The sequence below is a fragment of the Sporothrix schenckii genome (assembly GCF_000961545.1).
Source record: "Sporothrix schenckii 1099-18 chromosome Unknown Cont38, whole genome shotgun sequence".
Classification (NCBI taxonomy): Eukaryota; Fungi; Ascomycota; class Sordariomycetes; order Ophiostomatales; family Ophiostomataceae; genus Sporothrix; species Sporothrix schenckii.
The window spans coordinates 2,405,673-2,425,878 of record NW_015971139.1 but is presented as its reverse complement, the minus strand read 5'-3'; the positions used below and the strand labels follow the sequence as shown (position 1 = coordinate 2,425,878).

General features: G+C 52.8%; 11 protein-coding genes across 11 annotated transcripts; 5 read left to right on the top strand and 6 right to left on the bottom strand.

Moving 5' to 3' along the window:
• Window positions 1-18: 18 nt before the first annotated feature.
• On the top strand, window positions 19-1,152 carry SPSK_06408 (zinc binding protein dehydrogenase; the record flags this gene model as incomplete). The annotated part of the gene is made up of 1 exon (XM_016733114.1): window positions 19-1,152. One exon carries the CDS (start codon window positions 19-21, stop codon window positions 1,150-1,152), a length of 1,134 nt encoding a protein of 377 aa, XP_016592506.1.
• Window positions 1,153-1,959: 807 nt separating this feature from the next.
• SPSK_05936 (uncharacterized protein) lies at window positions 1,960-4,659 on the bottom strand (the record flags this gene model as incomplete). The annotated part of the gene is made up of 1 exon (XM_016732644.1): window positions 1,960-4,659. One exon carries the CDS (start codon window positions 4,657-4,659, stop codon window positions 1,960-1,962), a length of 2,700 nt encoding a protein of 899 aa, XP_016592505.1.
• A 288-nt stretch (window positions 4,660-4,947) lies between these two features.
• On the bottom strand, window positions 4,948-6,107 carry SPSK_06393 (ribonuclease p/mrp subunit; the record flags this gene model as incomplete). Its single annotated transcript, XM_016733099.1, has 4 exons — window positions 4,948-5,250; window positions 5,316-5,854; window positions 5,915-5,967; window positions 6,061-6,107. The coding sequence occupies 4 exons, from the start codon at window positions 6,105-6,107 to the stop codon at window positions 4,948-4,950; spliced, it is 942 nt and encodes a 313-aa protein (XP_016592504.1).
• Window positions 6,108-7,775: 1,668 nt separating this feature from the next.
• SPSK_06494 (uncharacterized protein) lies at window positions 7,776-8,711 on the bottom strand (the record flags this gene model as incomplete). Its single annotated transcript, XM_016733199.1, has 1 exon — window positions 7,776-8,711. The coding sequence occupies one exon, from the start codon at window positions 8,709-8,711 to the stop codon at window positions 7,776-7,778; it is 936 nt and encodes a 311-aa protein (XP_016592503.1).
• Window positions 8,712-10,028: 1,317 nt separating this feature from the next.
• Window positions 10,029-10,361, top strand: SPSK_06765 (uncharacterized protein; the record flags this gene model as incomplete). Its single annotated transcript, XM_016733462.1, has 1 exon — window positions 10,029-10,361. The coding sequence occupies one exon, from the start codon at window positions 10,029-10,031 to the stop codon at window positions 10,359-10,361; it is 333 nt and encodes a 110-aa protein (XP_016592502.1).
• Window positions 10,362-11,745: 1,384 nt separating this feature from the next.
• On the bottom strand, window positions 11,746-12,093 carry SPSK_06757 (uncharacterized protein; the record flags this gene model as incomplete). The annotated part of the gene is made up of 1 exon (XM_016733454.1): window positions 11,746-12,093. The coding sequence occupies one exon, from the start codon at window positions 12,091-12,093 to the stop codon at window positions 11,746-11,748; it is 348 nt and encodes a 115-aa protein (XP_016592501.1).
• Window positions 12,094-13,112: 1,019 nt separating this feature from the next.
• SPSK_06297 (kinesin family protein) lies at window positions 13,113-14,474 on the top strand (the record flags this gene model as incomplete). The annotated part of the gene is made up of 1 exon (XM_016733003.1): window positions 13,113-14,474. One exon carries the CDS (start codon window positions 13,113-13,115, stop codon window positions 14,472-14,474), a length of 1,362 nt encoding a protein of 453 aa, XP_016592500.1.
• A 276-nt stretch (window positions 14,475-14,750) lies between these two features.
• SPSK_05986 (Major Facilitator Superfamily protein) lies at window positions 14,751-17,088 on the bottom strand (the record flags this gene model as incomplete). The annotated part of the gene is made up of 2 exons (XM_016732694.1): window positions 14,751-16,765; window positions 16,827-17,088. The coding sequence occupies 2 exons, from the start codon at window positions 17,086-17,088 to the stop codon at window positions 14,751-14,753; spliced, it is 2,277 nt and encodes a 758-aa protein (XP_016592499.1).
• Window positions 17,089-18,346: 1,258 nt separating this feature from the next.
• Window positions 18,347-18,697, bottom strand: SPSK_06755 (uncharacterized protein; the record flags this gene model as incomplete). Its single annotated transcript, XM_016733452.1, has 2 exons — window positions 18,347-18,507; window positions 18,559-18,697. 2 exons carry the CDS (start codon window positions 18,695-18,697, stop codon window positions 18,347-18,349), a joined length of 300 nt encoding a protein of 99 aa, XP_016592498.1.
• Window positions 18,698-18,705: 8 nt separating this feature from the next.
• SPSK_10730 (uncharacterized protein) lies at window positions 18,706-18,930 on the top strand (the record flags this gene model as incomplete). Its single annotated transcript, XM_016737031.1, has 1 exon — window positions 18,706-18,930. The coding sequence occupies one exon, from the start codon at window positions 18,706-18,708 to the stop codon at window positions 18,928-18,930; it is 225 nt and encodes a 74-aa protein (XP_016592497.1).
• Window positions 18,931-19,648: 718 nt separating this feature from the next.
• SPSK_06681 (uncharacterized protein) lies at window positions 19,649-20,177 on the top strand (the record flags this gene model as incomplete). The annotated part of the gene is made up of 2 exons (XM_016733382.1): window positions 19,649-19,660; window positions 19,725-20,177. 2 exons carry the CDS (start codon window positions 19,649-19,651, stop codon window positions 20,175-20,177), a joined length of 465 nt encoding a protein of 154 aa, XP_016592496.1.
• Window positions 20,178-20,206: the final 29 nt, after the last annotated feature.

The window sequence follows — 20,206 nt, the reverse complement described above, 5'->3', positions numbered from 1 at the left end:
CGACATCACATCTCCACAATGGCCATCCCCGACTCAATGAAGGCCGTGCAGGTCGTCGAGTACAACCAGCCGTACGTGCTCAACACCGTGGCCGTGCCCAAGGACCTCGAACCGCACGACCTGCTCGTCAAGGTCGCCGTCGCCTCCTTCTGCCACACCGACCTCATGGTGTTGGAGGGCAAGTTTGGTGGCACCAAGAAGCCGATCACAGGCTCCCACGAAGGATCCGGAACCGTCGTAGCCATCGGGTCGGCCGTGGCTGCCTCGCGCGAATTCAAAGTGGGCGACCGCGTCATGTGCGGCACGCCGCGCAACACCTGCGGCGCCTGCGGCGAGTGCACGGGGCCCGAGTCCAACCGGCAGTACTGCTCGGCACTGGAGGGCCACTGCGGCGTGCTGTCCGTCGACGGATTCTTTGCAGAATACGCGCGTGTCGATGCGCGCTGGACGACGCTCCTGCCGGACAATGTGTCTTTATTGGCGGCCGCACCGCTGGCGTGCGCAGGGCGGACGGTCTGGCGGGGCCTGCAGCAGGCCATCCAGCACGCTTCCTTGAAGCCCCGGTCGTGGGTCTGTGTGGTCGGCGCCGGCGGTGGCCTCGGTCATATGGCCGTACAGTTTGCCGTGCAATCGGGGATGCGTGTGATTGGCATTGATGCCCGCCCCGAAGGCCTGGCAGCGACGCGTGAGGCCGGTGCCGAACTGGTGCTGGACGCGCGAGACGGAAAAGACGCCAATGTCGCCGCGGTACAAAAAGTGACGGGTGCATTGGCGGGCGGCGTCGACGCTACGCTTCTGGTGGCCGACGTGACGAGCGCAGCTGCCCTTGCGTGTGCCGTGACACGCAAGCACGGCACCGTGGTCGAGCTGGCGCAGCCCGATAGCTTCACAATTCCGTTTGCCGAGCTGATCATGCGCGACATCAAGCTTGTGGGCAGTTGTTTCTGCTCGCCGCAAGAGAGCCGGGACATGGTGGCTTCCATCCAGAAGCACGGCATCGAGCTGCATACGGTACCGTTCCAGGGCCTGGAAAAGATCCACGAATTGGTGGAGCTGGTGCACAGCGGCAAGATCAAGGGCAAGGCGGCGATTGTCGTGGACGATGCGCAGGTGCAGCGCGATGTCACATTGGCAGGCACCTCGAAGTTGTGAGAAAAGAAGACGGGAGACCAGAAACTTACTTGCCAATGCGAGGGATGGAAGATGGGAATATAGTACCACCTCGTCCTTGTGTTATGTTATTACCACATTGCTAAAGAAGCCCGCTCGCCCAAAGGTCGACCAGCCAAGGGAAAACGCCCTGTTAATTATAGGGCCAACTAATCGACCAAGGACTCGTTTGAAATTAGAACTAGAGCTCCTAATGTTACGATTCTGGTCCTATGAGGCCCAAAAGGAGACCCAGGGTGGCAAGGAACGACGGAAAGAATGGACAGCCTAAACAGGTGAACAGCACAAGAGTGGTGCTGGTACACAGGAAGGGACAGTACGAAAGGTGCTGCACATTTGGGGCCAGCACATGCGTGGCCAGTACTACGGGAATGAAGTTTGTGAATGAAGCTGTATGAAGTTCACCAGATATATAAGACTTAGGCTTCCTCCCAGTAAACTAGATACATGACTCAGTCTTTACGGACTGTCTAAAATACAAGCCTACATGAACCTGTATTCCTGTGCCTTCATGGCATACAAATCACCACACCCTCTTATACGTGTTGATTTATCCGTTCGACCGTTACACCTTCTCATCGTTCCTAATAAGAACAAGCCCCTCCCTGGACTGATCACCTAGCAGAGACTATATCCCTTGGGAAGTGACTTTGTAACATCCAGACTTGTTGGCCCTCGCCCCTGGAGAATCCCGTTTCGTCCATGTTCTATCTGTTTTGTGGTAAGCGGAAGGGCGGATAATGGATGGGTTCACTTACCCTTTACACTTTTTTATTTAGTCGTACTTCTTTACCGCCCGATTAACCGCTTAAACCCCTTGCCCACCCGCTTCAGGCCGCGCCGCCTTGCTAGCTCTTCTGTCTCCACTCCCGGACCGGTCCACTCATTTATTACAGAGTCTGCCCTTGTACTCTGTATTCCACTCGAATTCTGGGTAGAAGTTAAAGGGGCGAGATGGTTCTCCACTGATAATAGCCCTAAAGTTTGGACTAAGCCGGCAGGCACCGTGTCTTGCGGCAACGCGCCACCTCTAACCGCTCTCTGCGGATTCTCTATCGCCTTTGCTGCAAGTGCTTCTAAAACGCCTTGCACAAAAGGCTGCTGAACATTGAACATACCCGCCAGCTCCAGGAGGTCGTTAAGCTCGCCCTGCAGTAGACTAAACCCTTTTTCGACCATCATCTCTAGTAAACCCTCGTGCCAGCTTTGGTGTTTATACGTGTGCCACAGACACAGGATGACGCAGAAAAGAGCTGACAAGCGTCGGTATTGCCTGGAACTCAAAAGCAACGGGGCTTTCCAGGAGTCAACCGTCGCGTTAACGTCAGCTCCATGCTGGACGAGGAAGCGAGCATTCCCTAACCAGATTCGAAAGATTTCCTTGTCATCTTTCTCGTGGTAGTCCATCGGGAGCAGCGGCAATTCTCCTAGGTTATAATAACCAATGGTTAAGAATCCTTCCCAGACTGTCCACACAGGGAGAGAGGGTATTGTATATTTCTCGTTCGGGTTCAGCCCCAGCTCAAGGAGCACATGTGTGACATTAGGCAGCGACTGGTACCGTTTCAGTTCGAAATCAAAAAACTGGTTCTTGAAGCTGCAGGGCACCAGTGCGTAGGCCAATAAGGGATATTTTGTTTGAAAGAGCTTCTGGACGATCTTCCCGTTTTTGCTTGCCAGTCGTAAGAAATTGCCCAAGTTGTTTTGGACCGCAACGGCAATAAAGTTCTTGTCACTGAACGTATCAGTCTCAAATGGGTCGTTAACAGCCCAGTGCTCTGACATGTATTCGGTCTTTTGCCTCATAGTCCTGCCTTGCGTAATGGTATGATAGTTGGAGAGCATATCGTCAAAATTTGGAACCCCACTATATCGGCCTTGTTGAGGATGTGTGGTATGGAAATATGTGTCGGCCTGTTTGAAGGAAAACATGGTCTTGTCTATCAGCAAGAGAAGCTCGGCGGTCTGGGCCGCCGACATGAGGTCAGCGGCACGAGCATATTGAAGACACACATGGAGCTTGTACCAGCGGTCGTTAGACGATCTTAGCAAGTTCCGTGCCTTTGAGCACTTCAACATCATAACGGACGCTCGGAGCAACGCGAGAGATCCATCAAAATTGGCAATGTCACTGGTCTGTAGCAGATACTCCCAGTTTCTTCGCTTCTTGACAAACTCCTTTGCAGTCTGATGGATGAAGTCGACGCGCGGTAATGGGTTTTTCCTGTCGCTATTTGTCGTCTTCTCTAGAAGACCTCCGCAGCGACTCAGGAGCCGGTCCATGGTGCGTTTTCTGCGGATATCCGTTTCACTTTGTGGGACAGAGTGTCCTATAGGAGTCGTAAACACGATTTGAGGATCCTCTATTGCAAAGGATAGCACCAGAGGGTCGAGATCTTCTTCAGCGTGCTGCAAGATCTGAAAATATTCGTAGCTTTGTTTGCGATAGGCAACCGGGAGGTTTAGGAGCATGGCCATGTAAAGACCCTTCTTACCCCCAAGCTGCTTCGGCATACTCCGCAGCTTGTGAAGCAGCTCGTCCACAGTATCTCTGTCGCTAAGTCCTCGGATGAGGACATCAAGTACAAGCCGTACCCAGAGAAAGACGCCGTCTGCTTTGGCCAGTATTTCCTTTTCGACATCAAGCGCAAACGAAGGCCGCAAGACGTTTAGCTCCATCAGGCTTTGGTTCCCGTTCAGGCGATCGGTTACATAGGACCGTATGTCGTTGGTAGTCAGAGAGTGTAGCTCCACAGACGGGAACGACGCGAATGTGTCGCGGAATACGAGCAGAGGGCGGCTCGACACACACAGGCGGACATTTTCGAATTGGGAAAGCTTACAGACGAGGTCTGCGATCTCGTGGTGGCCATCCGCGATCATTCTCGCTTGGTCAGAGCTAGGGTCTTCGTCGTCGTCATCGTCGTCGTCGTCATCATATTGGCCGTTCTCGGTTGCCAATAACTTTTCCACCGGCCGATATTCGTCGAGTCCGTCAATGAGCAAGATCACCTCAAATTCGGGAGGCTTTTCTGTCAACACCGCCTGGAGAGCCATATTCAGCTCTTTCCACGACCATTTCTTTTGGTAATTGAAGGTCCGGGTGACTTTCTGCTGCCGGAAAATGGGCTTAGCGAAAAGTTTATTTTGGGAGACGAGGTGATACAAAAGGTGGCGTAAGAGTCCTTCCAGTGATTTTTGAAGGGGATCTTTGCCTCGTTCGAACAGATAGTGCCAGGCGACTAGGATTCTCTTGCCTGGGATCGTGGTGTGGAGGACCGCATCAAGATCTGGGTGTGTGATCAGGAATTTCATCAATGTCGACTTTCCCGACCCTGCCTTGCCGCTGAGCCAAAACATTGGCTCCTCCGTGGAGAGCCATCGTAGGAAAGGAGACGACGGTCCTTCGCGGGAAGAGCCACTCAAATCTATAAACCAGTTGAAAGTCTTCCTATGGGCGGGATCCAACGTATCTTCGCGTAGATCCATGGTCGGAAACTGAAGGCTCAATAAGAGAGCTGATTCTTGGGTGTCAACAACCCAAAACACAAAATGACAGAGAATTTTGCCGGCGAACAAACCTTGTACCATATCTTCGTAGGTCCGTTCCCTAGCTGAGAGAGGATATGTTAATGCACTTTTATTACTTTAGGTTAATGAGTATCCTAGTCTGGGGAAAATCAGGAAATGAATGAAGTGCTCTCTTGACAGCCGTACACCAATTTGGGCCAGGCATACACCATGCAGCTACACTGGTATCTTGAGCAGCATATTTCTTCAAACTTTGTCATATTGGTGCCTAGTCTCTTCACTTGGAGTCTCAGGTGCAGGAGCGAGGCTTGCTTGCGGCGCTCTCAATCCTGGTGTAGGACCAGCTGCCAGATGTTGGCCCGCCGATGGTCGTGCTTGAGAGCAAGACTTACCAAGAGTCCTCTTGATAATGTTGCAAAGCAAGAAAACGACCCGTTTGTACCCTAATTCGTCCTGTGTTGCAAACTTGCACATGTCCATGTGGTTCCTGGGGATCTGTTGGTATTTGACATTGAACCCGTCGATCGTTGCCGACGACTCCGGCACAACCTGCAGCTCTTCTATCAGTATTGGTGATGCGCGAAAGCCATCAGGGCAGTTTATAAAGCACCCACAATTCCCAAAGAGGTTGGAAGTTCTTCAATGACACAAGCGATGTCAAGGTTCTTGCTGATGCTGGCAAAGGATCGCCGTTGTCGCTCCAGGATTGGAGACTCCTTTTCCAGCAAGGAGATCAAATGTTCGTTTGGATTTCGGAGGAACACCTTGGCCACCTTCGCCACAACATGGCCGTATGACGTGAGTTCACTGCCACGATGAGGCGTGCCGAGGAATACGATTCCCTTTGTGCAAGCGTATACCGAGCCCAGTTCTTCATCCTGCCTGTTGAAGAAGTACTCGGACGAACGAATAAGAGCCTCTTTGATGACCAAGCCGCCAAGACTGTGGCCGACAAATACAAGCGGTCTCTCAGCCTCGCCTTTGCTCGCCCGGGACATGCAGATGTCTTGGAGAAGACTTTCGGCGTGGCCAAAAATCGTGGCGTGACTCGCAGCGTGGGTGACATTCGCAACGTTCACATCATAACCCCAGGTGAAGATGCGACATGTTGGGGTGTCAACCTTTAAGAGGTCACGCGGCCAGCAAACCTTGCCTGCCGTTGAGGTTAATGAAGTGTTGTGCTAGAAACGTTCATCTCGGGTACTGTACTGACCAGATGACCATGTATCAATCAGGTTCCCTCTAAGGCCATGCACGAACCAGATGCTGTGGAAAGAGCATTAGCAAGCCTTATCAAGGTGTTGTCTTTTTGTCGTTTTCAGGGGGGAAAAAGGGAGGACTGCAGTTTTACGGACTCACTCTGCATCTGGTGCGTCGCCTCCATTCCAAAGCAGCTGGTAGGCCATTGGTTTTCTTGGGAGACGTTACACGCCTGGCAGTACAGGCAACGAACGTGTGAGTTTTCGGCCGCCGCTATTGGTTTGAAAGTTAGGGAGAAAAAAGCAAGAAAGCAAAGAACAAAATATTGTCCTTGTTATCGAAGTCTTCCTTGCTGTACGCGTGCGGGATATTTCTCGGCCACGCCACTTGCCAGGCAAGCTGGCGAGCTGCGAAAGCGAGAGAGGGCCTGATAGGTGTCAGCCGCACGACCCTGAGGAGATATCCCTTTTATTGGGTATTACCCCGCGGCATTTAAGGTGGCGGTCAATTTCCCAACTTTTATTAGCTTTCGCGTTTCCCCTACTCAGTACATCTTCGTTTTGAATGTTTTTGCTTCTAAAAATATGCCTGGTTTTGCCCGAATCAAAGACGGTCAGAAACAATGGTGACAAGAACCAGGGTAAATTGTTACGAAATGACCCCACGCGGCCTGTCCAGCGGGCCGCGCCACGAGACCAAGAGGCTAGGCATGCCTTAAGGGATATGGAAAAAGGATAAAGCGGAGCCATTGTGGATTCTGACGACTAAGGCTCTAGTGCCTTTGGCATCGAATCCAGCGGCTTCGAGCCCCTAATATTATGATGCTTTATTTCCAGCCACTTCCTGGCCTCGGAAGAACTACAATAATCAAGACGAATAGACATTCTTTTGCTCTGTGAATAGCGCTATTTAGAGCTCTGCGTGAGCTACCTGCCTCTTGAGATCTAGGTGATTTAACCGGCTGCGTCAGCCACCGTTTTATCCCAGGAATTCGGGGCTAGAAGCCACAGCTGCCCGGCGTTAGTCGCATTATCTATCCTCCGTGCCCATTGAGGGGTCGGCTGTGTTGTCCTGGCTTGCTATCAAGGCCCGTGTGGCCATGTTCATAACATCCTACTACTGCATTTAATTACCTCCCCACACCGCCTCGCAAGTGTTGAGTTATTATTCGACCGTTACACCTTCTTACTGTCTTATCAGAACTTAGACTCCCTAGCCTGATCACCTGGCAGAGTCTTTCTCCACCTTGAAAGTGTCTTTGTAACAGTCAGGTTGAAGACGAGGACGTAGCTCAAGGAGCTACAATACGGGATGCAGGCAGAGGTCGGACTAAATACAGGATTCAGGGGCAGGGTGGTGTGCAACGGCACAACAACCTACAAGCAAGACAAGAAAACGATTCGTGTAAAAGACGGTGAAGTAGTAATATCCAGGTATAATGAAGAGATCTCACGGACATACAATATTGCACCAGACTACTGCAAGCCTTCACCCTGTCTCTAGTCGCCAAGCCAATGTAGGAAAGAAACACCACGAGAAATATAAAAAGAATCCACTTCGACTACATAAATAAGCGTCAAATAGTATTCGCATCGTATATAATCACTTTACACAGTCCATCTGTCGGCGCTTTGCCGCTGACCTACCATATCTATCAAAGGGGTCATTGCAGCCATCCAGTTCACAACCGAGTAGTCTTTTGGTATATTTTTACTGCGCGCCTGGAAGTCGATGTCTTCAAACCAGAATTGCGACAGCCGGCCATTCCTGTACGGCTGCGTCTGGGCAAACCGCGCCCAGAAGTCGACCACCTTGCGTGCCTTGTTCCGGTCTACCTTGAACCACTCATCGTGTTTTCCTCCTCCGGTTCGTTTCTAGCACGACTCGCATGGCGGATGTTGCTCGTGGCGATACTTTTGTAGCGTCTTGTGGATAAGGCTCTCAATCCTCTGGGTCGCATAACACTCGATCTTCTGAGTGAAAACTAGAGCGATGTCGTGCTTGCAGTTTGTTTTCCACGTAGCCAGTCGGTATTGGACGGGATCCACCTGAGACTTGCGTGTATCAAAGACGTATCCGATTTTGATGTAACCATCGAGGCCAGGTTGCCGGTACCCGTAGATGTAGCCTTTGCGGCGGTAGTTTTGGGATATGGTCCGAACTATGGTATTGAGAAGTTGTTTGCGTTGTTCGGCGGCCGAGACTTGGGTGACCTTGGTAAATGACGGCTTTGTTTTTCTCGTTGGTTCTCGCGTGATGGAAAGCCGCCCCATTCCAACCACTTCGGTATCCGTGTCCTTATCACTGTCCGTACTGTCTTTTTCATCGGAGCTGGCTTCCGTCTCATCGCCCGAATCAGAGTCCGTCTCATAATCCGAGTCAGAAGACGAGCCATCTTTGGTCGATTCGTATGCCGAGTCCGCGGCCTCATCAGTCTTCTCGAGTGCTTTGTCCCATGTTTTCCTCGTAAACCCAGCCGGTCTGCTTCCACAGTCGTTTAAGCTCAGCCCATGCTCCTGTAGGTAATGCTTCCACATCTTATCACACCATGTCTTGTACAACCGAGGTGCTCGTTTCCGACATTGCTCTCTTTTGCAGATGACGACGTGGCTTAGATCGCTTAACAAGTCTGCCGCAGAAGGAGAAGGTACAGTTGATCCGAGGAGCTGGCTGAGTAGGGCCGCGACGTCCGTCTTGATTGACCCCCCGCATTCTAGACATGTGTCGTAAGGTGACTCAAGGTCGAGAAAGCGGCGGAGCCGCTTCCGCGACTTGAACTTGTAACGGCCGTCGGACAGCAAGAGAGACATGGTAAAATAAAAAGAACAAGAAAAAATTGGACGGACACAATGCGAAAATGGCAAAAGGGAAGTGGGGAAAGCTAAGCCAATTCTTGTACGTTTCTCGAAGGGTGTGGCTACTGCCAACTTTTATCTTTGACCAAGTTCAATATCAGCTGGGTAGATGCCCATTTAGGGATGGAAGGCCGACAGGAGAGCCCATCTTGCGGCCATCGTGAAACGTATGTTATACAGATACAGTACGAATATAGACACCGGCCCTAGTCCTGCTTCTTCGAGAGGCTGCAGAGATCTCTGCCACCCCTCTTTGGACGCGTCTCGAAGTAGCAGCGTTAACACATGAAACCTAGCCAGTCTAAGCCCCTCCGACTTTCCTTAAGGGAAGCAGAGGTGAGGGAGAGATCAAAAGTGCCCATTTTGCAAAAAGAAAAAGAAAAACAGAGGGGAAGGGATGCTACCCAAATTAGGCTTTCGTATGCAAAAATAGAAACTATGTTTGTCTGAATTCAAAAACTGGCGTCCAATCGTTCCAACGAAAATAAAAAAAGAAAAGAAAATGTGACCGCTGGGACCACACCTCCGTGTTTTGTGTGACATCCACGGAGCCTTTCCTAGCAGCGCTATCCGAACATTTAATTCCGGGGGCGAAGTTTTCTGAAGGTTGTTTTCCTGTCGGATCCGACTTGTTTCATAGGGCTGCTACCAAGCCTCTCCTTTTTTTGTTTCATGTTGTGCTTTTTCTGGTCCTTCAACTGTCGCCCATACTGATTCAGAGCCAGGGCCTGCCGCGCCACTGTGTTGACCCTAGCTATGTGGCTCGTGCTGGAACCCCTCCCCCTTTTGTACACTCTCTCGCAACATTAAAGGTCAATTGTGCACAAAGGGCGGTCCAAGAACACAGACGATAGGAACAGTGGGATGAACTCGAGCAGCAAAAATTCCAATGTTTCATTTTTGTTTAGGTCCCACCGGAAAGTCAGAAAAGGGTGCGCTTCCCTCCCAACAAGGCATTCCGCCGGCGCGCAAGCACCTGCACTACGAAGCTTAACTTAACCCTACCCACAATCGTGCATGCTTTGAGACTCTATTCCTCTCTCGGTCGTACGACTTGCCCAGTTGATCTTAGATGGAACATCGTGGACATTGGTGGTGCTGTTGCTCTTAGCCTGCGCCCCTATCTTTTCCCCCGTTTTATCTTTTTCGTCTCCCCTCGTGTTTCATCCTTTCTCTTGGTTTGGTCTTCTCAATCCCCTCTCCTCACCACCAACCGGGCGCCCTCAATTTACATCATGGCAGCCTGGCCGCCACCCGGTCTGACCGCCAAAGATGCCGCGGACTGCAAAAGAGGAGCAGGTTTGTCTCGATCACCAAGCCGCACAGCCGACAGGCCAGCAACAGCAAGAACCCCTGCTCTTCTACAACACGCCGCCGTCATGGCCATTTGGGTCGTCCTCGAAGCGTCCGTTCATTATCTACTATGAGTCCGTCAAATACAGCGACGAAGCCAAAGCATGGCCGAACGGTGACATGTCGTACGCAAAAGGGAAATGGGACGCTATGTCGGCAGATGAGCATGCTGTATACGCAGAGAAGGGCGGGGAAGCAAGAAGGCAGGCCTGGGTCGATTCGTACATGCGTGTACCGACGATAAGATATTAACGGTTTGTGGCACGCATAAAAGGTTACAGAGGCTACAAGTTTAGATAAGCGGTGACGACAAAATTTGTTTTAGTTGTTCGACAGATGACTCCAGAGTAAACAGAACCGCCTCTGCTGCGGCTAACACGCATCAACAAATCCATCCGCATGGGACGATGTTTGAGGGTTATTTCAGGTTCGGACGGAGAATATTTTTACATTTATTCGTCGCCGCAGATTTGGCAAGACCTCCGATGGAAACAGGGCATTGTCAATGAATAAGAGAGAAACCGTTTGAGGTCTTACCTTGAGATTATCTGAATGGATTATGCTGGTGAGTTGGTGATATTGGTTGTAACAGACGTTGATTCTACACACAATACGGCACATCCTATCCTTCATGCCATTTTCTGCAATGACAATGGGCCAATCCTGGAGCCCTCGGTGGGTGGAAATTCCCGTTACATAATGTACAAAACTATCCGATCAACTTCCTTGTCTGATTGATTTGATTTTCTCGCATCACGACAAACACAACCGCTCCTTGGCGCCATGAAAATTATCAGATTCCTGCCCTATTCAGTGGGACCCCTGTGTCCATCGCCTAGAGAGCCTGCCTCTTGGAGGTTCCCTGATGGTCGGCCATGGCACTTGAATGAGACAAGCAGCGAGAAGGACGCACAAATAATCAGCTAAACTAAATAATGTTGTATCTTAGCGACCAAGGATATTTGAGTCCCAATCCCAGACCATCCTAACCGTGACGTTTATTGTCTTGAGTTTATTAAAAGTAGCTCGAGACTGGCAGTCCATGAAGCGGCTACAAGTGGCAGGCTAGGCCCTATCACACTGTTCGCGGAACGATTTTGTGCCATTGACAGCACGGTAGGTACGATTCTTGCATATCTGTTGACTGACATTGATAAAATGATATATGTATATATATGTATTTTTGATTTGTCGCGTGTTGGGAAGAAGAAACAGTGTGGAGGGAAAGGATCACAATCTGGATAATTGGCCACAAAATGCACGAGAGAACGACGGACACAAACAAGGACTAGCTAAACATGCAAACACGGTGAGAACATATCCAAAGCATTGGGATAGAAAGAAGAGAACCAAACCGACAAGGTGGTAGAGAAAGCACGATTTGAAACAAGGTCTTATGTTGCACAGAATGGAAAATAGTGATGCTGCAGGCCTGTCACATTTCTGTTGTGTTGGCATGCATTTTGACGTCCTCTCTTGGAGTATCATGGGTGTTGAGTCCACCATATTGTTAGTAAACGCATAGCGCTGCTGCCACTGTTCAAACCTAGCTCAAAGATGGCCACAGGTAGGAAACTAGCATACCCACTTGATGCCTGTAGAGTCCAAATGGCGAACCCCTCGACCATTGAGCAGTTTAAACGATCGCTAGGTTTGCCATCATGCCCACAACATCGTCAGTCACGGTGACGGGCTCGCCGCTCTTGTGCTGCCAGCTGAAATAGTCGCAAGTTCCGGTTCTGCATACAAAATGCAGCGAACGGGGAATTGACTTCTCTGGACCCGACACTTGTAGTCTGCTCGGACGACGGCAATGACACCATGGGTGGTTGGGGTTGACTCCCCGCTCATCGACGAAGCAGAGAAACTTGTTACACGGTCTGCACTTGTAGTAAGGGCGCCCAGCATTTCTCTTTCGATTGGATTGTCGTGTCACGAAGCGCTCGCTTGGCTCATGGCAAAGGAAGCAAATCGGGGGAGACATGGTGAGGTGACAGCCTATACATCTTGTTAGAATACCGCATCCCCAGAGGCAAGAGCTCAATGGTATCTCAACTTGCAGACTTGTGGACTTCAAATAGGAGTACGACGAGAATATAATCTTAATGTTTGCTAGTTCGTTTGGTTTTCCAGTCCAGTGCAGGAGTGAAGGAAGTTGGTCAAAAGGGAAGGTTAAAAAAGAGAAGAGGGCATGCACTGCCAGATATATGTTGGCAATCGTCAAAATCCCTCGCCAACGTCGGGTCTCAGCGACTCTCGTGAATAATCAAGGCCTACGCTGTGCGTCGAAGACAACTTTGTGCACTTTTTGCCCCGCCTCGCTCTGGGACCACTCTGCCAAAAGGTGCTCGTACGGTCGAGAAAGAGCCGCATCAGCTTTCCCGTCCTTGCTGCCTGGAGTAATGGCGTATCCTGGCAGCGTCAACGGGCCTGCTCAATGGGCCGATGTCACATAAAAGTGCAGAATGGCCACTCTTACGACAGAGCAAATGGGAGACCGGGAAGTTTGTTCGCTCAATTGGGATTGTTTGGATGTCTTTGACTAGTTATGTATGGAAAGTTACTAGTGAGAAAGGATATGGGTAAGAACTTGTTTGCATTAACGTTTCTATGTTTTGGAGCATATCAGGGGTAAAGAAGAACAAAACACCGACAAAAAATCAAAGTACCAGAAACGAAAATTGCACAAGAAAAAAACAAATAAATAAATGTTTACAAGTAGCTGCAAATCAGATGTAACTTTAAATAATTAATCAACGCTGTTTTCTACCTGTAATGTCCGTCATAGTGTGCACGGCCTTTGCCAGCATACACTGCTAATTCAGATTGTGTTGGTTCGTCGTGGAAAGTTATGCCAATGGCGCTAGGCAACAACATTTTGGTACTTTGTTTACTTTTCAACAACCCCGTTTCGAATTCTTTCCCCGCCATTTTTTCTATTTTTCCTGCTTACCATGCACTGCCATATTCACAAAATACAATTCGTTACTGTCTACTCTGACAATGAGATCCATGTCTGTTGTTGCGCGGTGGCGGCCTCTGGAAGACATGGAAAGCGCTCGGGGAGAGCTTACGCGAACGACAACATCCGTTGACAAGGATGGGCTCGCGCTGTCGTCTGTGGCCATCTCTGACCCGACGAACGCAGGCCCAAAAATTCCATCGTGGACGAGCCCGCATGCGTTTCGCCACATCTTCGTGCCAGACGACGACAACCAGTGCGTCTACGACGCCGTCGTTGCGCCCACCCTGCCTCGTGTCCTGGAGGGGGGCCGGGGCAGCTTTTTCGCCTATGGCCATTCCGGCAGCGGCAAGACGCATACCATTATCGGGTACGACGGCAAAACCGAGGCCGGCGTGTGCCTGATGGCTGCAGAGAAGCTGTTTGAGGCGATCGCAGCGCGCAATAACGACACCGGCACCGGCACAAGCGGCGAGCGTCTCGGCATTGGTTTCCGTCTCTTTGAGATGCGCAAACGGTCGGCCTTTGACCTGCTCAACCACCACAAAGAGTGCCACGTCCGCCAAGGCGCCGACGGCAAGGTCCATATTCGCGGCGAGACAGAGATGCTCGCGGACGGCAAAGTACGCGTCTGCCCAATCGTCCAGCGCGTCTGCTGGTCGTTTGACGAGCTGCACCACGGCCTCACCGAGGCCCTGGCCGGCCGCGCCGTCGGCTCGTCGAGCGTGCACGACCAGAGCTCGCGCACCCACGCCATCCTCGAGCTGGAGATTGTCTGCGCGTCGCTCGTCGCGGCGCGCCAGGCGGTGATCGAGCGGCAGTCGGAACTCGTCCCCGTCGGCAAGCGCGCGACGGACATTATGATCGAGGAGCAGGGCAAGGGGATTCTGAGGCTGCCCGGCGGCGGATGGACACGCAATCCCGACTACACGGTCAACCAGGCACGGATTGACGCCGCCGAGGCCGAAAAGAACGAGTACGAAGCGCGCGTTGCGGCAGCCGAGGAGCACGCTGACGCCATCCTTACGGACGACGGCGCAGCCCCGTGCCTGGGCGGCAAGATGGTCTTTGTCGATCTTGCTGGCGCCGAATACCATCATGACAAGACCACTGCGGGCTCGAAACAGCCCATCGTCCGCCAGACACCTCAGGAGCGGCAGGAAGGGCAGCAAATCAACACCGACCTCCTGGCGCTAAAGGAGGTGATGTGTGCATGGTCGGCCGACCAACCTAGGATCCCGTTCCGCTCGTCGACACTGACCATGGTCCTTCGCGAGCATTTCGTGGCGTCCGAGGACAGTGACTCGACCATGATCGTCACTGTGTCTCCATCGAGCGGGCAGTATGCAGCCACTCTCAACTCCCTCAAATACGGCAGTTTGGTCGGAGCCGTCACGCCATGAGCAAAGGGAATGTGAATTGTTCTTTATTCCAGAAAAGAAAGCCAAAATGCAGAGTGTCGTTTATGATGTATCCAGGACAATGCAGATGCCACCACCTTGAATGGTCTTCCAAAAAGCCTTGCTGTTCCAACACGAATGCCGATACATATGCAGAAAATGCAGTGGTGCGACCCAAACTATTGCAAAACAATGAAAATACGGAATGGATGCCTCCCAACTACATCCGTCCAAAATACGCTGTAAATCTCGCAGGACAAAAAGCCAAAATGAAGCACGCTACAACTTCTCCATCAGGTTCCGGCGCGCCGTCCACATGCGTGCCCGCTTGCCGTAAATGTACATGGGTACGGTGCCCATCAGCAAAACCAGCTGGATCACACCGAGCCAGATAAAGACCGACTTGCTGCCCTTGGCGTGCAGCCAGCTGTTGAAGAAGAGGCTAAAGACGAGGCCGTGCAGCACATTCTTGGAAAAGTTGAGCGTCACCAGGGCCTCGCCGGCGTACTGGCGGTACGAGTCGACACAGAACGTGATGGACGTGGTCGAGCCGAGTGAGCAGCCAAACGAAATGACGCCGAAGAAAATGGTAGGGACGATCCACTGGTCACGGACCTCAACCGACCAGCCGTAGCCCATGAGGCCGATGACGGTGGTGACGGCGACGGGGGCGGCCATGACGAGCCGAAACTCGGGCTCGTACAAGCCGCCGTTGCGGCGGGCCATGATGCGCACGATGACGTCGCTGACCTTGCCGGCGACAGCCGTGCCCAGGACACCGCCAACAAAGGGCGAGATGTAGACAAGACCGGCGGCGAGGGCGGAGAAATTGTACGTTTCGGGCGAGCGGTAGATGACGGACACGGATTCCGACAGGACAATGAGCCAGCCAATGGAGCAGGCATAGACAACAGCCGACCAGAGGACGGCCGGGTAGGCGAACAGAACAAACGGCCGCAGGGACACGCGGAACCAGTTGTCGTAGTGGAGGCGGCCGTTCCAAGGGCGCAGCTGCTGGACAAACGTCTGTGCAGGCTTGCCGCGCAGGTCGTGCGTGTATTGGCCGAGCCCTGCCGGGATGACGTCGGTGCCTTGCTGGTGGGAGGGAGACGGAAAATAGCCCGAATCGGCATCTGAATACGCGGGGCTCCGCACATCCACGGGCGTTTGTGGCGAGAGAGCCTCTGCGGGCACCTGGAGGTGGGTCACTGGGGCTGCTTCGGTAATCGTGTCGGGTTCACGCGGCGCGTCTGCATCGGGAACGGAGAACCCGACGTGAAGGTTCTGCGTGTTTCTGTGAGTGAGCTGTGGACGCTGGGGTGTGGGAGTAACCGCGTCTTGCGCAGGCGTGAGAGGTTCATGGTGGTGTGCGTCATGGTGGTGGTCAAAGAGGTTCCGTTTGGACGACTTCCTCGACCGCGAGCGGTCTTTGGGTCGCGGCGTGCGGTCCCAGAATGTCTCGGGGACAAAGAAGAAGAGCAGAAAGAAGCAGGCGCCGACAATGATGGCCAGGACCCAAAACACCCAACGCCAGCCCTTGCTCTGGATGACGGCCGCGCTCGCCAGCGGCGACAGGTTCTTGCCGCCCAGCAGCAGCAGCGTGTAGATGCCCAGGCGGTACGCGCGCTCGTGCAGGAAGAAGATCTCGGCAATGGTGGCGGACGGCAGGCACTCGACGGGGCTGACGGCGATGCCTTGGAAGATGCGGCCCAGCAGCAAGGAGGTGAAGTTGGTGGCCGAGGCACACCAGATGGCCGAGGCGCTGAACATGATGGACGCCAGCAGGTAGACGGGCCGCTTGCCCCACAGGATGGCCGTGGGCGAGAAGAAGACGGAGCCGACACCGAGGCCCATCATGTAGAGGCCGGTGGTGAGGGCGACCTGTTCGGTGGAGACATGAAACGTGGCAGAAATGTCGTTGAAACCGGCGGCCAGGATGGGCGTCATGCCGCCGCCGAGCATGCAGTAGAAGCCCAGAGACAGCAGAGCGGCGTCGCGTCGCCACGTGGGCCAGTTCAGGGGGTCGTTTTGGGACTCTTCGGGCTGCGGGTCGAGGATGATGGCGCCGTTCTTGGTTTCCTTGGTCTTCTTGGCGGGAGCGATCACGCGGGCGGATTGGCGGGACGAGCGGCGGCTGCCCAGGCTCGGACGGGTTCGGGCGCGGCTGCTCGACCGGCTGTTTGGTCGGCTCCGGATGGGTGACTGGGCCGGCAGGGACGAGTGGGATGTTCGTGCAGGGGCGTTGTGCAGACCCAGCGGCTCGTTTCGGTAGCCGGTCAGAAGCAGAACGGAGCCTACAATGTCAGCGGACGTCTGGAATTTGAGACATTTCGGTGCAGAGAGGAGCAGACAAACCTGGCACTTCGTGCGTCCTGGGATCGTTCAGCACGCCCATGCTCCACTTCGTGGGCCGCCCTCTGCCTCCTTCGATGTCATCTTCGGTGTCATTGTCGGGAGGTGTACTGGTGGTACTCTTTCTCACTCCCCATGGCCACAGCCGGCCTATGCGGCCGGATGCCTTCTCGTCGTTCATCTCGCCATTGCTGTTGTTGTTGGTTCTGTTGCTCGCGCTGTTGTCGTTGTCCGTTTTGACAGTGCTAGCTGTGTCGTTGGACATGCTTGCTCCCGAAACTGGGGCGATCAAGAAACAAGACTGGATGACTCGATCTGCTCTGGAAGAGTGGGATGGAAAGGCAAATGTCGAAGAAGCGAGCCGAACGAAGAAACGCCGACAGAACAAAGGAAAGCCCCGACGCGAATGAACAAAGGATCTTTAAAGAGGCAGCATCGCCGCCAAAACAGGGAATGCCGGAAGCGTCAAGAACGCGTGTAGGACGTTGGTGGTTTTCAGGGTCTGCGAATTCAGGGTCATCCAGGGCCGATTGGGGGTGGTTTGGGGTGATTTGGAGCGATTGGGGGCGATTGGGGTGAGCGGTCGGGGTGGGTTCACAGGTGCTGCAGCAATAGCAACGATGACGAAATTGTGCAGGGCTCGGCGCTGGGCGAAGCAGTCAGATGATGGCCGGGCGAGACACAAGAGCCCACCAAAACAAAGATCGCTGAGCCAAGGAGCGACGCGTGATGGAGGGGCAGCGGGAGAAGGAATGCAAAAACGTGGATGCGGACAGGTCGGCATGTGAGATGAAAAAGGGAGAATCTGAAGAAGATGGAGGGATTCTCAGACAACAATAAACGAGCACAACAAAAACCAGGGAAAGCGTACATGACGGCAAGGGCGATCCTGCTGAGGCCGCGCCAGGCGCGCTGCCAAGCTTGGCAGGAGCTAAAATACGAGCATGTGCGGGACTTGCACGTGATGCAGATGCGGTTTGAATAGCGACATGGCAGGTATTTAAAGGGTAGTTTGATATTTGGCGACGTAGGGAGTTGGCGGTGAGAGCACCAACAACATCTTTGGAACACAAGGCTGTAGGATCTGGCCAGAGGATCGACACGCTAGATTTGATCAGCCACGGGTGCCCAATTGGCCCAAACAGCAGCGTGATGAAACGGGGATTGCCCAAACCAGAAGATCAAATGCACGTTCTCCAAGGCCAAACCGGCTGTGACTGTTTACAAGTTATTCGTATGGGTGGCCAGAGGGCCACTCACACTATCCAGACTCCAGGAGCAGTCGACCGTCAGCCGGTGCTGCGAATGGTGGGGGCGTTCGGGAGCCTGGCTGCCAGGCCTGGCTAGGCCAGTCACTAAATATTCCGCCTCAACACCCAATCACGATACGGCATAAAACCGGATTGCAACCTCGCATTCTGCAGCCGATATGCTTTCCAGGCCAGTTCGGTATTCTCGAGATCAAAACCCGATTTTGGATCGTTGGAGGCCGATTCACCATCTCTCGCGAACCGACGGCCCCGTCAGATCGGCCGTTCTGGAGTGATGGCGCTGGCGAGTTCTTTGCTGTGTCCGAACCCGCAAGCCAGCAGGCGCTGCAAGGTCGCCCACTGTCCCCCGAGAGCCCGATTGCACTCGTGAACGACGTAGGCGGCGTCAATGCGGCTTGGCGGATCGGCGAGGCCTTTTTGAAAGTGCAGACGAATTTTTACCGCGCCAGAACCCGCGAACATACAACGCTGGACTACATCCACAACCCTTCCAACGGCGTTGCGCTGTCCGCCTCGACACCGCGCGTCTTGTATCACAACGAATTTGACGAGCGGTACTATCTGATCACAATGCGGTTCCGGGAGAGACGTTGGAGAGGGCATGGCCGGCGATGGACGAGGCGGCCAAGCGGGCATGTGTCGACCAAGTCGTGGACACCTTTTGCGTGTGCGCGGCTATGAACTTCAAATTCGCCAACGGGGACGGTGAGAGAAGCAAGGACTGGAGACAGCGGGTCCAGCTTCGGTTGGCCGAGGAGGGCTTTCTGGAGGTTGGACGTGCTTGGCGTGCTCGTCATTGGGTTGACTTCAACACTCAGTGCTCCGAAGAGGAATGACATGCAGTGGCATTGCCAATTATTTAAGAGACTGATTTAAAAAACGTAAAACATAAAACATACGTCCTCGTTGTCCTAGTCGTACTCGTCGTACACGTCGTCTTCACTGTCGTCTTTTCAATCGTCTTCTCTCTCTTCCCTCTGGTCGTACTGTGCTGCTGGCGCTTCGTACACCTCGATCCTGGCGATGAGTAAGGCGGACGTCCAGGTCAGGTCATCAAAAGGAGCTGTCATTAAGCCAACGTGATTGACCAGTGCGATGAAACAAGATTTGGAGCGCAGGAGCATGCAACCTGTGCCGACAAAAAGGGGGGCTGAGAGTTTGCCAGTTCGAGGACTGGCAACGTATACGACTCCGCATTCTGTACATTTTTGTGTGTCACTTATCACACAACCAATTCGAATCATCCCATAATTACTTGTCACTTGTCGGCAAACCTCGCGTGATGATTATTTAGGCGCGAGGCATTATTTTCCGTTCCGAGTCACAACACCAACCGACCTGTTGTTTATCTAAAATAGGGGTAATTACATACAGTGTTAAGTGCACAGCGGATACAGTGTGATGCGGATTTGGAGTCTGAAGAAACGACTGATCATACCGCACCCAGCTGAATCAAGAATCAAGACGTCAGGTACGGACAGTGTCTAGGTATATAAGACAGCTCCTGGCCGGCATCACCAACCAATTTGACTCTCCATCGTCGTCTTGCTCAAAATGACCGACCAAGTAAGTCATCGCCACACCACTAGATTGGTACTGATATGTCAAACAGCTCGCTGATCACGCATAGAGCACCCCTAACGAAATCTCCGCTCGCGCGGCCATGAGCTCCTTGAAGCGAGATCCAATGGGCCTGTACGACCTTGGAAGCGACGGTGTGTTGCGATCCTTCGATGGACCATACAAGCATAATGTCATCGACGCTGTTGGCCTCAGCCCTACACAGATCAAGGAGCTTCTCGATGCGAGGGAGTGGTCACAAGAGGTGGAGGACAAATTTCGAGGCGTTGATGGGAGGCGAGTGACAGATCCGAAGGCGTTGTTCGAGTGCCCGGAAGACTCGAAGCCCAAAGAACATACAGAAGAGAGTTTGAAAACAGCCCTGGCTGAGACAGCGGAAAAGAACAAGAAGCTGCTTGAGCAAATTGCGAAGGATGAAAGGGACGGCGTTGATATTGCTATGAAGTATGCATGTGGGAGGGCTGTGAGTAACTATGATTTGAGCCCTAAAGTTTCCAAGTAAATAGAAATTTCACGCATACGGGGCTGATT